Source organism: Lithobates pipiens, unplaced genomic scaffold, assembly GCF_037356315.1.
Source record: "Lithobates pipiens isolate NorthernLeopardFrog02 unplaced genomic scaffold, aLitPip1_a1.2 Scaffold_23, whole genome shotgun sequence".
NCBI classification, from domain to species: domain Eukaryota; kingdom Metazoa; phylum Chordata; class Amphibia; order Anura; family Ranidae; genus Lithobates; species Lithobates pipiens.
Genome location: NW_027507785.1, coordinates 319,553,464 through 319,566,534, shown reverse-complemented (window position 1 = coordinate 319,566,534; position 13,071 = coordinate 319,553,464). Strand labels below are relative to the sequence as shown.

Sequence of the window (13,071 nt, the reverse complement as noted above, 5' to 3'; positions counted from 1 at the left end):
GTTTTGTTTTTTTTACCAAAAATATGTAGAAGAATACGTATCGGCCCAAACTGAGGAAAAAATGTTTTTTTATATTTTTTGGGGGGATATTTATTATAGCAAAAAGTAAAAAATATTACATATTTTTTTCAAAATTTTGGCTCTCTTTTTTTGTTTATAGCACAAAAAAATAAAAACCGCAGATGTGATCAAATACCACCAAAAGAAAGCTCTATTTGTTGGGAAAAAAAGGACGCCAATTTTGTTTGGGAGCCACGTCGCACGACCGCGCAAATGTCAGTTAAAGCGACGCAGTGCCGAATCGCAAAAAGGGGCCTGGTCCTTTGGCTGCAAATTGGTCCGGGGCTTAAGTGGTTATAAACGCAATTATTTGATTGCAAACGTTTGACTGTCTGTAGGGGGGTTAGGCAAGGGAAGGTATTATGGGTGTACATATATTTAAGCTAAAGTAATGCATAATAATAATAGTTTTTTTTTTTTGTTTTTTTTTAGAGCGACAGCAGATAAAGCCACCAAGCTGGAATCCACTGTAGAAACGTACCGCAAGAAACTAGAAGATCTCAACGATTTACGTAAACAAGTGAAATCCCTGGAGGACACGAATTTAATGTACATGCACAATACGGTGAGCCTGGAGGAGGATCTGAAGAAGGCCAATGCTGCTCGGAATCAGCTGGAGACCTACAAGCGGCAGGTAGGGGAATCTCTGAATGGTGACCTGAGACACGAAGGCTGTCCACGGGGGGATTTTAGTAGATTTCAACTGCTTTGTGTCTCCTCTACAAAAAAACACTCAGGCCTGTTTGCATTGCCACCGCCGAGGTGCTTTGCAGTGTGGGAAGTTTAGCTCGGTATTAGTGGCGGTGCGTCCATAAAGGCGCACAGGCGCCGCCCCCTCTCTCCAGCCACCCCCCTCTATGACGAATGGATAGATTCATACATAGCATGAATCTATCTATGGCCGCCGCTGCCACCCCTATTTAGGTGCCCGGCCCCTTTTCAGGTGCCTGAATTACAAGGGGGGTGTTTTAGAAGCATCTGATTAGAGCCATAGGCTCCAATAGGCTTCAAAATAGGTGAACTGCGAGCCCCATGCTTGGTGCTTGCAGTTCACCAAGGTGTGTTAGAAAAGCAAATGAATATTCACTTTTCTAACACTGAGCCACCTCTCCACCAATCAGGTGCTCGGTCTGTTACCTGTCACCTGACTGGCTGAAACGACAGGCGCCGCTATTGGACGCCTATCAGGAGGACAGGACGGCAGGAGACACATGGAGGACACCGCTCGCTACCGTCATCCGCTGCCCCACCAAGACAGGGTAAGTCCCGGGCAGACAGCAAGCAGGCAAGGGGGGGCACAGTGGCGGCATTTGATGGGCACAGTGGCGGCATTTGATGGGCACAGTGGCAGCATTTGATGGGCACAGTGGCGGCATTTGATGGGCACAGTGGCAAAGTAAAAGTAAAAGCGATGTTGGAAGTTCCATTTTCAATATTCTTCTATAGACAGGTTCCCTTTTAGAGTCTAAATACTGTAAGTGTGTCAAATTGTCCTGAAGCTCCTTAACCATTCTGACATTCCATGTCTCTGCACAGGTCCAGGATCTCCACACCAAACTTTCCATGGAATCTAAGAGGGCGGACACCTTGGCATTCGAACTGACCAAACTGCACGAGAAGCAGGACGCACTGGTGAAGGAGAAAGAGGTAACGCCAAACAGCGTAGGATAATGGCACACTGTAACCAAAGCCATAATTTGGTCCTGAGAGGTTACACTTCATAGTGACACTCTTTTTCTTTTTCTGTCCTGCCAATAACACAAACCCTCCTGGTATGCCCTCTCCCACCTCCTTTGCTGCACTATTGGTCTACTATAGGGGTGCACTGAATGGGTTTTTTGGTGCCGATACCGAAAATGAAAAATACACTAGGCCGAAAACCGATACCGAAAATGACTGTTTCTAAAAAATATTTTTATACAGGAGTTGGTCAGAGACTGGGGTCATGGTACAGGAGATGGTCAGAAACCGCAGACATGATACAAGAGATGATCAGAGACTGCAGACATGGTACAGGAGAGGGTCAGAGACTGCGGACATGGAACAGGAGATGGTCAGAGACTGCAGACATGATACAGGAGATGGTCAGAGACTGCAGACTTGATAGAGGAGAAGGTCAGAGACTGCAGACATGGTACAGGAGATGGTCAGAGACTGCGGACATGTTAGAGGAGATGGTCAGAGACTGCGGACATGTTACAGGAGATGGTCAGAGACTGCGGACATGTTACAGGAGATGGTCAGAGACCGGGGACATGGTACAGGAGATGGTCAGAGACTGCAGACATGATACAGGAGATGGTCGGAGACTGCAGACATGATACAGGAGATGGTCAACGACTGCAGATATGGTGCAGGAGATGGTCAGAGACTGCAGACATGATACAAGAGATGGTCGGAGACTGCAGACATGATACAGGAGATGGTCAGTGACTGCAGATATGGTACAGGAGATGGTCAGAGACCAGGGACATGATACAGGAGATGGTCAGAGACTGCAGCCTTGATACAGGAGATGGTCGGAGACTGCAGACATGATACAGGAGATGGTCAGAGACTGCGGACATGGTACAGGAGATGGTCAGAGACTGAGGACATGGTACAGGAGATAAGAGATCAATGCAGCCTCACCAGTGCCCGTCAGATGCAACCTGCCTGTGTGTCCCCAGTGCAGCCTACCTGTGCAGAGAAAGAGAGAGGAGAGCCACCGCCTGGTTGATTAGAGAGCTGGGAACATCACAGCTTTCATTTTAATAGCTGTGTGTTCCCCGCCGCACGCCGTCACATACAGCCTCCCACTTGTCCGGGGAACTATGTGACGGCACGCGGCGGGGAACACACAGCTATTGAAAAAAAAACTGGGATGTTCCCACGCTCTAATCCACCAGGTAGCGGCTCTCCTCTCTTTTCTGCGCTATACAACACCCCTGTAATGGGCGGCACCAGGGGCGGGGGGCAGAGCCCCATTTTCGGCTCCATTGGCGGTCTTTTTTCTCTTTCGGCAAATAGACAAAAATTTTGGTGCATCCCTAGTACTACTGCCTTAAGTGGTCATTATATGGTGAAGGGCACCCCACTGTATTGTACAATAGAGCCCAATGCACAGCGCACTAAACCACGTGTGGAAAAAAAAAGGGGGTCATGTACATTTCCTCCTTTGTTCATCGATGAACATTGGAATTGGAGATACCGTTGTCTACAGATGGTGCCTATTCATAACCAGGAGCTTCTGTAGGGCTTCCATGAGGAAAGAACGGCATGCTTTCCTTCGAGTTCCAAGAAGTGAGCTGTTGATTTTCTGTATTGGAGGACAATAACCTGTTACCTGACCGTCTATATATTTATTATTTGACTGCAGTGATTTAACTTTCTCTCTTTTGCTTTGTGCAGAGGCTGATTGTCCAGCGTGACGCTCTGAAGGAAACCAATGAGGAGTTGAGATGTTCCTTGATGCAGCAAGACCACCTAAGTCAGTCTGGTGAGTCCGCCCGCCACATTGGAGACATCTGACCTCTAGAGGGCGCTGTGCTCGCTCTTAGCACTAGATGGAGTAAAGCTGGATTCCAAGAATTCAGCGATTTTTCAAAAAAGTGCAGACACACTATGAGTTAACCTTAAAGACCGCCCCATGCAAATATAATTCGGCAGGGCGGTACCTGTACGTGATTTCGAGCTCAGGGTCTGGGGCACCGACGAAAATCCGCTTCCGCTGTGATTGGATACAGCGCTAGCCAGTTGGCGAAACTGGCGGACACAATATCCGCTGGGACTCACTGATCATTCACAGGAGAAGCAGAACGGCGGTCTGCTTATGTTAACAAGGCAGAATGCCGTTCTGTCAGAGAGGAAGATGGAGATCTTGTGTTTCTGCTAAGCAGTAACACGGATCTCTGTCTTCCCCTAATCAAAGCACCTCCCCCACACAGTTAGCACTCACTAGGAGCACACTTAACCCTTTGATTGCCCCTGATGTTAACCCCTTCCCAGTCAGTGTCATTAGTACAGTGACAGTGCATTTTTTTTTTTTAGCACTGATCACTTTATATTAGTGTCACTGGTCCCCAAAAAAGTGTCAGGTGTCGTATTTGTCTGCCACAATGTCGCTGTCCCGCTAAAAATCGCATGTTCATGCACAATATTCTTTGCTCTTTTGTATTGTATAAACCCAACAATTCACTACTTTACATTTTATCTTTATACTGTACATCCTGTATTATTTATTTCCACTGGGTGTTTTCTCATATTTCAGGAGATTCTGGAATAAAAAATATCGACAATCTTGCTGCAGAGCTCCTTCCGGTGGAGTATCGGTGAGTAGCTGATCATTGGTGGAATAATAATGCTCAGGAAATGTGATTGCCCCACCAGTTCAAAATAATTTATATTGAAAAAATACCAGTCTTTACCATGTATTTTTTTGTATTTCTTATGAATTAATAATGAGTTATATTAAGAAAATTAAATTTTTTACTATGCATTATTTTTGTATTAATATAACTAATTATTCATAATGAATACAAAAATAATACATAGTAAAAAAAACTGGAATTTTCTTAATATGACAAATTATTCATAATGAATAAAATTCCAGTTTTTACTATGTATTATGTTTATATAAGTTATTAGTTATATTGAGGGAATCCCAGTTTTAGAATGTATTATTTTTGTATTTATTATTCATTAATAATTATATTAAGGAAATCCCAGTTTTTACCTTGTTTTATCATTGTATTCATTATTGAATAATAATTATATTAAAGTGTTACTAAACCCAGGAGCCTGCATTCACTCAATCTGGTCTCCCTCAGTACACAGAATTGAAATTATTTTAGTAAATATAAACTGCTAGATACCATTTCTCCTCAGCAGTATATAGCAGTCTTGTGCAGGGGTGGACTGACCATTTGGGCACTCTGGCACTGCCCGAGGGCCCCATGCCACTAAGGGGCCCCATCAGGATTGCCAGCCTCAAAAAAAACAGGGACAGAATGTAAAAATCTGTGTTTTTTAAAAAAATCCCAAGAATATAGCTGCCCCGCCTCTCCAGTACCTTTTCACTGTGTGTATTCTGTGTGCATATAATATGTGGGTGTGTGTGTGTGTACTGTATGTGTGTGTGTTTGTATACTGTGTGGCCCCATAATCTATTGCCTGGGGGCCCCATAATCTCCTATTGCCCCGGGGGCCCCATAATCTCCTATTGCCCCGGGGCCCCATAATCTCCTATTGCCTTGGGGCCCCATAATCTCCTATTGCCCTGGGGCCCCATAATCTCCTATTGCCCCGGGGGGCCCCATAATCTCCTATTGCCTCGGGGCCCCATAATCTCCTTTTTGCCTCGGGGCCCCATAATCTCCTATTGCCTCGGGGCACCATAATCTCCTATTGCCCGGGGGCCCCATGAGTTGTCAGTCCGCCCCTGGTCTTGTGACTTCTATCAGTGTCCAGCCAAGTACTGGTTAAAGCAGGAGGAGTTTTCTGACTGTCCTATGAGACCACATGACTCCTGACCCTCTGTCTGGACAGTGCTGATTGGCCCTGTGCTGATCACATGCACCCTCCCAAGGAAAAAAAAAAAATCTCTCTAGCAATAAACACCAAACTGAGCATGTGCAGGCAGCCTGACTCCATAGACTCTGCGTTATAATTATTAGACAGTGCAAGGAGGGGAGGATCAGAGAAGACAGGATCAAACAGTCTTTTTACACAATGCAGAGGATTAACCCCTTAGGTTCCACAGTGAGTATAACAGTTTTGCTTTACTGCATATACAGACTGATTTTACTGTTGTGGGTTTAGTAATACTTTAAGGAAATCCCAGTTTTTTACCATGTGTTATATGTGTATTAATTATTTAATAATAATTGGTTCACATCATTTGTAATAAAAACATCTTTGCCGTTTTGAAGCTTCCCTCCAACCACTTATTATTTTATATATACTGTGATTCTGTAAATCTCCCTCCACTGAGTCTGGCTGCAGCCATTTCAACTGTGGGCAGGTGAAGCTGCTGCTGCCTGTTCATTTCCTGGATTTACACAAGCACACAGAGGCACACCCGCAGCTCTCATTGGCCCTCTTATGACTCATCCCTCCCTCTCCCTTCCTGGCAAATTCTCACAAGAGAGAGAAAGGTCTGGTCATTAGCCTAGGCTTATGACATCATGCACTGCCAAGAAACAGGAAGTGGGCTGCATAAGGGATTTTTACTGGCAGAAAAATGTTTTACTATCCAAAGTTGAAACAACAACAACAACAAGGGCAGAAGATTTAATAGATGGAAAGATGAAAAAAATGAGTGAAGTTCCGCTCACTTCCAGACCGCCCACTGTACATATATACGTCGGTAATTTAAAGATGGATATCTCTGTAACGGCAGCAGTTGCTGCCATAACCAAGATATCCATCTCTTCAGTGGGCGGTCCAGTTTACGACAATGGTGGTCCCTGCGGCGGAGTCACCGCAAGATCACCGTTATTGGTGGCAGGAGGGTGATCTTACGGCTCTCCCGCTGTACCCGATTGCCTCGGCTGCTACCGCTGACAACGGTGATCTTACGGCTCTCCCGCAGTAGCAGCGGAGGCAATCGGGTCCTCTTCCTAGCTGGGTACGGATACGAGTGAGGGCAAAATTGCCCCCACCCGTCTCCATACCACAGCAGGGCGGAAGCGTCACTTCCGCCCATACCTTTTTAAAGGGACATTTTTTTTGTTTTTTCAAATGCCCAAATTTTTTTTTTTTTTTTATTGCATTTAAGTCCAAATATGAGATGTGAGGTCTTTTTGACCCCCAGATTTCATATTTAAGAGGACCTGTCATGCTTTTTTCTATTACAAGGGATGTTTACATTCTTTGTAATAGGAATAAAAGTGACCCAAATTTTTTTGTTTTAAATATAAAAGTAAAATAAATAAGAAAATTATTATTATTTTTTTTTTTAATCGCCCCATCCCGACAAGCTCATGCACAGAAGCGAACGCATACGTGAGCAGCGCCCTCATATGAAAACGGTGTTCAAACCACACGTGAGGTATCGCCGTGACCAGTAGAGTGAGAGCAATAATTCTAGCCCTAGATTTCCTCTGTAACTCAAAACATGCAACCTGTAGAATTTTTTAAACATCGCCTATGGAGATTTTTAAGGGTAAAAGTTTGACGCCATTCCACAAGCGGGTGCAATTTTGAAACGTGAGATGTTGGGTTTCAATTTACTCGGTGTAACATTATCTTTCACAATATAAAAAAAAAATTGGGCTAACTTTACTGTTGTCTTATTTTTTTTTATTAAAAAAATATTTTTTTTTTCCAAAAAAAGTGCGCATGTAAGACCGCTGCGCAAATACGGTGTGACAGAAAGTATTGCAACGACCGCCATTTTATTCTCTAGGGTGTTAGAACATTTTTTATAATGTTTGGGAGTTCTACGTAATTTGCTTGCATAAAAAACTTGTTTTTAACTTGTAAACACAGAGTCTGAAAAACCCAGTTTTTACCATGTATTATATTTGTATTAATTATTCAATAATATTTATATTAAGAAAATCACAGTTTTTACCATGTATTATATCTTTATTAATTATGAATTCCTAAGTCGTTATATTAAAGTGTTTGTTAACCCATTTTTCTAAGTCTATGCCAGCCCCTCTATTAGAGTCTGGCATAGCACACTATGCAAGTCATTTAAAAAAACTAGCGTAGTAAATACCGATATTGAGCTGTCTTCAGGCCGGTCACATGACTCGCGGCCGCTTTACAGCTCCGATGGATGGTTTCTGCGGGAGGGGCCGTGATCTCCCTCTGATGTCAGCCGGGGAGATCATGTGGCCGCTCCTCCCACAGAAACCATCCGTCGGAGCTGTAAAGCGGCCGCGAGTCACGTGACCGGCCTGAAAACAGCTCAGTTATCAGTATTTACAACGCTCGTTTTTTTTAAATTACTTACATAGTGTGCTATGCCAGGCTCTAATAGAGGGGCTGGCAGTGACAATTTTAGTTAATTTTTATATTTTTTTCCAATAATAGCGTTGGGGTGGTGGAAACAGACACAGAGAGGGAGCTGAAAGGCAGAAAGGAGGGGTGAGAGGAGAGCTGAGGGGATAGCAGCATATGATGGAGGGGTGGTCAGGGCTCAGCAGCCCTGATTTTCGTTGATACAGAAGTGGCAGGTTCAGGGAGGATTTTTTTTTGTTTCTTTTTACAGTTTAGAGCGGGTGGAGGGGCAGATTACACAGCACAAGCACTGTGGGTGCTTGTGGGTTAATAAACACTTTCAGGAAATCCCAGTTTTTCCCAAGTTTTATATTAATTATTATTGAATAATAATTAGATATATTAAGGAAATTCCTGTTTCTCACATGTATTATATTTGTATTTTTTCATATTTTTTTAATAAAGAAAAAATAGTATTACAATTGTATATGACAATTACACTCTTAAATAGATGGCAGTGTAGATGTCATTGCAGCCTGAAGGTGGCAGTGTTCCTGCAGGCTAAAGGATTATTTTGTTCTTTTTTTAACATAAGGTGTGATTATTTTGTTATTTAAGCCTCCAGGCTGCATGGGATCCCTGTGTCATACCCATAGCTCCCAACTGTCGCGGATTTCAAGGGACTGTCCCTGATTTGGGTCAACATCCCTCTGTCCCTCTTTTCCTTCTCATTTGTCCTTCATTTTTGTCTATATAGTTGTATATAAAATGCACTTTTTATCTTTCAAAAAGTGTTTCCCGGCGCTAAACCTTTCGTCCGATTTCTAAATTGCTGCATTTGTAAATTTTAAAAGCCAATATAAATAGTAGTAGTAGTATAAAAATAAAAAAAAACTTGAAGATTTAATTAACCTTTTCTTTGGTTAATTCTCCTTTTAAGGGGGCGTGGCGGGGGGGCGTGTCCTATACCTACATACGTTTGCTAGTAGGTGTCCCTCATTCCCATCTCACAATGTTGGGAGGTGTGGATAACTGATGTAGCGATCGTTATTTTTGGGATCCACTTTTTGGTTTGCGATCATAAGTGGGATTATCCTGGAGTTGTCAGCCACAGCTGGTGGCTCTGAAGGCGAGGACGTTTATGAGCGGGGTATAAGAATATAAATATCAGGAAGGGGATGAAGCAAACTGTACAGTACCGGCTCGGGACACACCATCCATTAATGAGACACGCGGTCACCTTTTTTTTCAGGGAGATGTTCATCAGACTCCAGCATGAAAATAAAATGCTGCGCGTGCAGCAGGAGGGATCGGAGAACGAGCGAATCGCTGATCTGCAGACAAAGCTGGAGGAGAAGCAGAGGAAGATGAGCGAGATGGAGACGGAGAACAGGTGAGAGCACATTACACGGCGCCATCTTTTGGGAGACAGTGGTATACGTCACACTTCACATTTTGGCTACAAATGCATTGGGGTTTTTTTTTTCTGATTTACATTTTTTTTATTTATTGTTCCTATAATTAGGTACTGGTAGGTGTCTTTCTTTTTTTTAAATCTCAGATTAGAGCTAAGCCTTCCCATCAGTCTTTCACGAGGCTCCTCTCCTGCAATGAAATTGCTTACTCTGTGAGCTACGCACGGCATACATTAGAAACTGCAGCAAGTCAGATCCTCCTCCCTAGAGCCAATCCGCTGCTTGCATCAGGGCTGGGGGCTCTTCAGAGGAGTACAGAGGCAGAGTGCTGATTTCAGGAAGCTTTTTACAGCACCCTGCCAGAGGCATGACCTGCCTGCATTACATGGAAAAGTACAGGGACCCAGTGTTTGATGTTACTGGATCTTAAAGTGGTTGTAAACCAGGGGGTCTCAAACTGGCGGCCCTCCAGCTGTTGCAAAACTACAAGTCCCATGAGGCATTGCAAGGCTGACAGCTGCAAGCATGACTCCTCCCACAGGCAGAGGCATGATGGGACTTGTAGTTTCACAACAGCTGGAGGGCTGCTAGTTTTTTTTTTTTTTTCTTTTTCAATAGTTTTTGAGTTTTGAAAATACATCATGTATCATGTGCAACAATCCAAGAACAATCACATGAGACAGTATACAATAGTATCTAAACAGGATTCAGTAACCATGTCAGAACAAGACGAAACAGTATCTCGCACGCCCATTCTTGGAAAGACTGGTGTAGTGCATGGGAGACGAGGTGTTCGAAGGTGTATCTCCTTTAGGGAAACAGCCCCTAAGTAATGAGTATGCTTGGGAATCTAAAACCTTAGCAAAACATTAACAAAACAACCTATATTATACCATGACTGTAACTGGGCCCTTGAATCCTCAAAGATATAGATTATTGAAGAGGGGGGGGCCAATTCCTGTCTTAAACTACTTGTACTTGACATGAGAGGTAAACCATAAAAAAGGGTATAAATTCACATCGAGATTTCCCCCGGTCAAGTAGTGACTATACAGATGGAGATGACCTCCTTTGCATAGCTAGGGGGCGGTTTGCTCGACTTAGTCTTGGTGTCTGTCACAACTAGGCCTCGGTGCCGTTGGAACTCGGCCCTTTTTGCAGCAGTGTGAAAGAAGGCCTGAGTGGGAGGCTAGAAAATATTGCTATAAACTCGGTGGTGTCTCCCGCGGAAGCCCCCAAGATCACCACTCCACCCCTATGGGCTCACACTGTTGAGTGGGATAGCTCGAGGGACTCCCACTAAGGAGACCCCCACCTGCTTCCCTCTGCTCCCCCAGGGGGCATTCAGAAATTGTGGCCCCCCGGGTGGGAGGCAGCGGGACATTCACTGGTTCTCCTAGGCCTTCTTTGGTAAAATTTTCCAGCACCGGCTATTTCCAGTCCGTTCAACAAAGATTAAAGTAAGGCGAACTCTTGAGTGAGGAGTCTATCAAACCAGTACCATATTGTTAGAAATCCTGATCAATGATAGTAAGAAGAGAAAGGAAAAAGTGGGACTAGGAGAGGAGGGGGGAAGGTGTGGAGGGTGGAGGGGATACAGAGGTCAGGGTCGTGGCTCCATCCTTGTAGACATTATGATTGTAAGTGCTCTGGATAGAGTGGGACTTTGATGTACTGGGCCCATGGTTCCCAGGTCATCTCAAATTGTTGGGTGGTATTCCGCAGTTTTACCACTGTTTGTTCCTGAACCATAATCCAGGAGATTTTGTACCGGGCAGCCAGGAGGGATACCTTGGAGGTTTTCCAGGCCTTTGCTAGTGTGATCTTGGCTCCCAAGCACATGAAGAAAATAAGTTGTTGAGTGTGCTTAGGGGTGTGTTGTAATCTGCAGTTCAGCAAAATATACCAAGGGTCCTGAGGAACCGGAGCCCCTGTGACCTTTCGCACTAGGTGCAAAAATCTGTTCCAAAAATGGAGGGCTGCTAGTTTGAGACCTCTGTATGTAAAGGCTCAAGGTTTTTTTACCTTCATGCATTCTGTGGCAGCTGTCAGCTCGCGTTTACTATTTTACCCGGCTTCCTCAATTGTCTCTGTACAGTATGAACCCCGAAGCGCTCACCTCTGACTACTTTCAGGTTCACAGCTATAAAACTTTGGCTGGTCGTGACTGAATAAAGAGCAGATTGGGGGCTCTATATGCAGCTCATATTAGGTATCCCTGCACACAGCATAAGGAAGTGGAATAATGCTGGATAAATACTTAGTGACCTCCCCACTCAGGCTAACAAGGTCCGATAAATTGGATGCCACTGACTGGTGAGGGTGCAGGCTGGGGAAAGTAAGAGAAGAAATAGGAAGAAATAGCCCGGGCCGCTGCACACTTCGCCCGGCCCGAGTGGTTAGCAGATAAAAGCAACCCCAGCTCGATTCATTCAAGGCACAGCCCCAACATGTTTCGCCCATTCCTCCCCAACATGTTTCGCCCATTCCTCCCCAACATGTTTCGCCCATTCCTCCCCAACATGTTTCACCCATTCCTTCCCCAGGACGTGACCTGGATGAATCGAACTGAGGCTGCTTTTATTTGCTAACCACTCGGGCCGGGCAAGGTGTGCGGTGGCTGGGCAATCTCCTCCTACTTCTACAGCCTGGAATTATGCAGGGTTTGCGGTTTTCCTGCAGTTGGTTTATGTTACATGGCCAGTTTGCATTGAATAGCGCATAGCGGCGTTCTCCTTTACCATGATGACGCTTGTCTCCCATTTATCAGATTAAACCTGGGCCGTGTGGAGGAGTTACAGCAGCAGATTGCGGATCTCCAGAAGACGTTACAGAATCAGGACACGGAAGCAGAAGGAGCAGGGGTGAGTGTCATAAACAGGGCCGCCATTAGAAGTCTTGGGGCTCTGTACAGCCTACCTGGCAAGACCCCACCTGCATTATTTTGCCTTACATTCCACTGTTTATGTATTTATTTTTGCTTTACATCTCATTGATGCTTTATTATTTAGGCCTCACTTATACTTATATTGTTTTCTGGTCTGAAACATGTAAAAACGCAGCTCAATCGCCAGGTTTTGTCGCCAGACCCCCCCCCAAACCACAGTTGTAAATGAGTCCTAAAGGGCCATACACTCGGGCCAAATCCCAGGCGGTATGGGTCGGTTCAATAGAGATTGGCTGACATTCGATCAGCACTCTTAGCCAATGGATGAGAGAGCTGACCAGTGTGTTCTGGCGGGGGCCCTGTCAGAACACAATGGCTCAGGGTAGAGATTATTCTACTAACATCGCATAGTTAGTTCAGCGGCTCCTCCTGAATTCTTTAAATTTTTTTTTTTTTCAGCCCAATGTGTTGAATGAAAAAAAAAAAAAAACAATGCTGTGTACCACTCTTTATAGTCCTTGTTTTCATGTTACCTGTCTCTTCCCCCTTCCCATCCGTTTTCTATTTTTTTTAAATGTTTTAATTTATAAAAATATATAAGTATATATTTTTTTTAAAGCAGAAGCCCTGTAGAGTAAAACGGTGATAGTAATAGCAAGTTTTTTTATGTCACTTGATTTATTTTGGAACCATTGTCATTAATACAGCGATCAGTGCAATTAAAAAATGCATTGATTACTGTAAAAATATAACTGGCAGTGAAGGGATTAACACTAGGGG

General features: G+C 44.2%; 1 protein-coding gene across 1 annotated transcript in view; it reads left to right on the top strand.

The window, feature by feature from the left end:
- Positions 1 to 13,071, top strand: part of HOOK1 (hook microtubule tethering protein 1) — a 152,261-nt gene that overhangs the window by 114,413 nt on the left and 24,777 nt on the right. The window contains exons 11-16 of the mRNA XM_077450599.1: positions 493 to 694; positions 1,597 to 1,707; positions 3,451 to 3,538; positions 4,310 to 4,370; positions 9,242 to 9,382; positions 12,175 to 12,268. Of these exons, the coding sequence (XP_077306725.1) occupies positions 493 to 694; positions 1,597 to 1,707; positions 3,451 to 3,538; positions 4,310 to 4,370; positions 9,242 to 9,382; positions 12,175 to 12,268 (697 nt within the window). The remainder of the gene's footprint in view (positions 1 to 492; positions 695 to 1,596; positions 1,708 to 3,450; positions 3,539 to 4,309; positions 4,371 to 9,241; positions 9,383 to 12,174; positions 12,269 to 13,071) is intronic.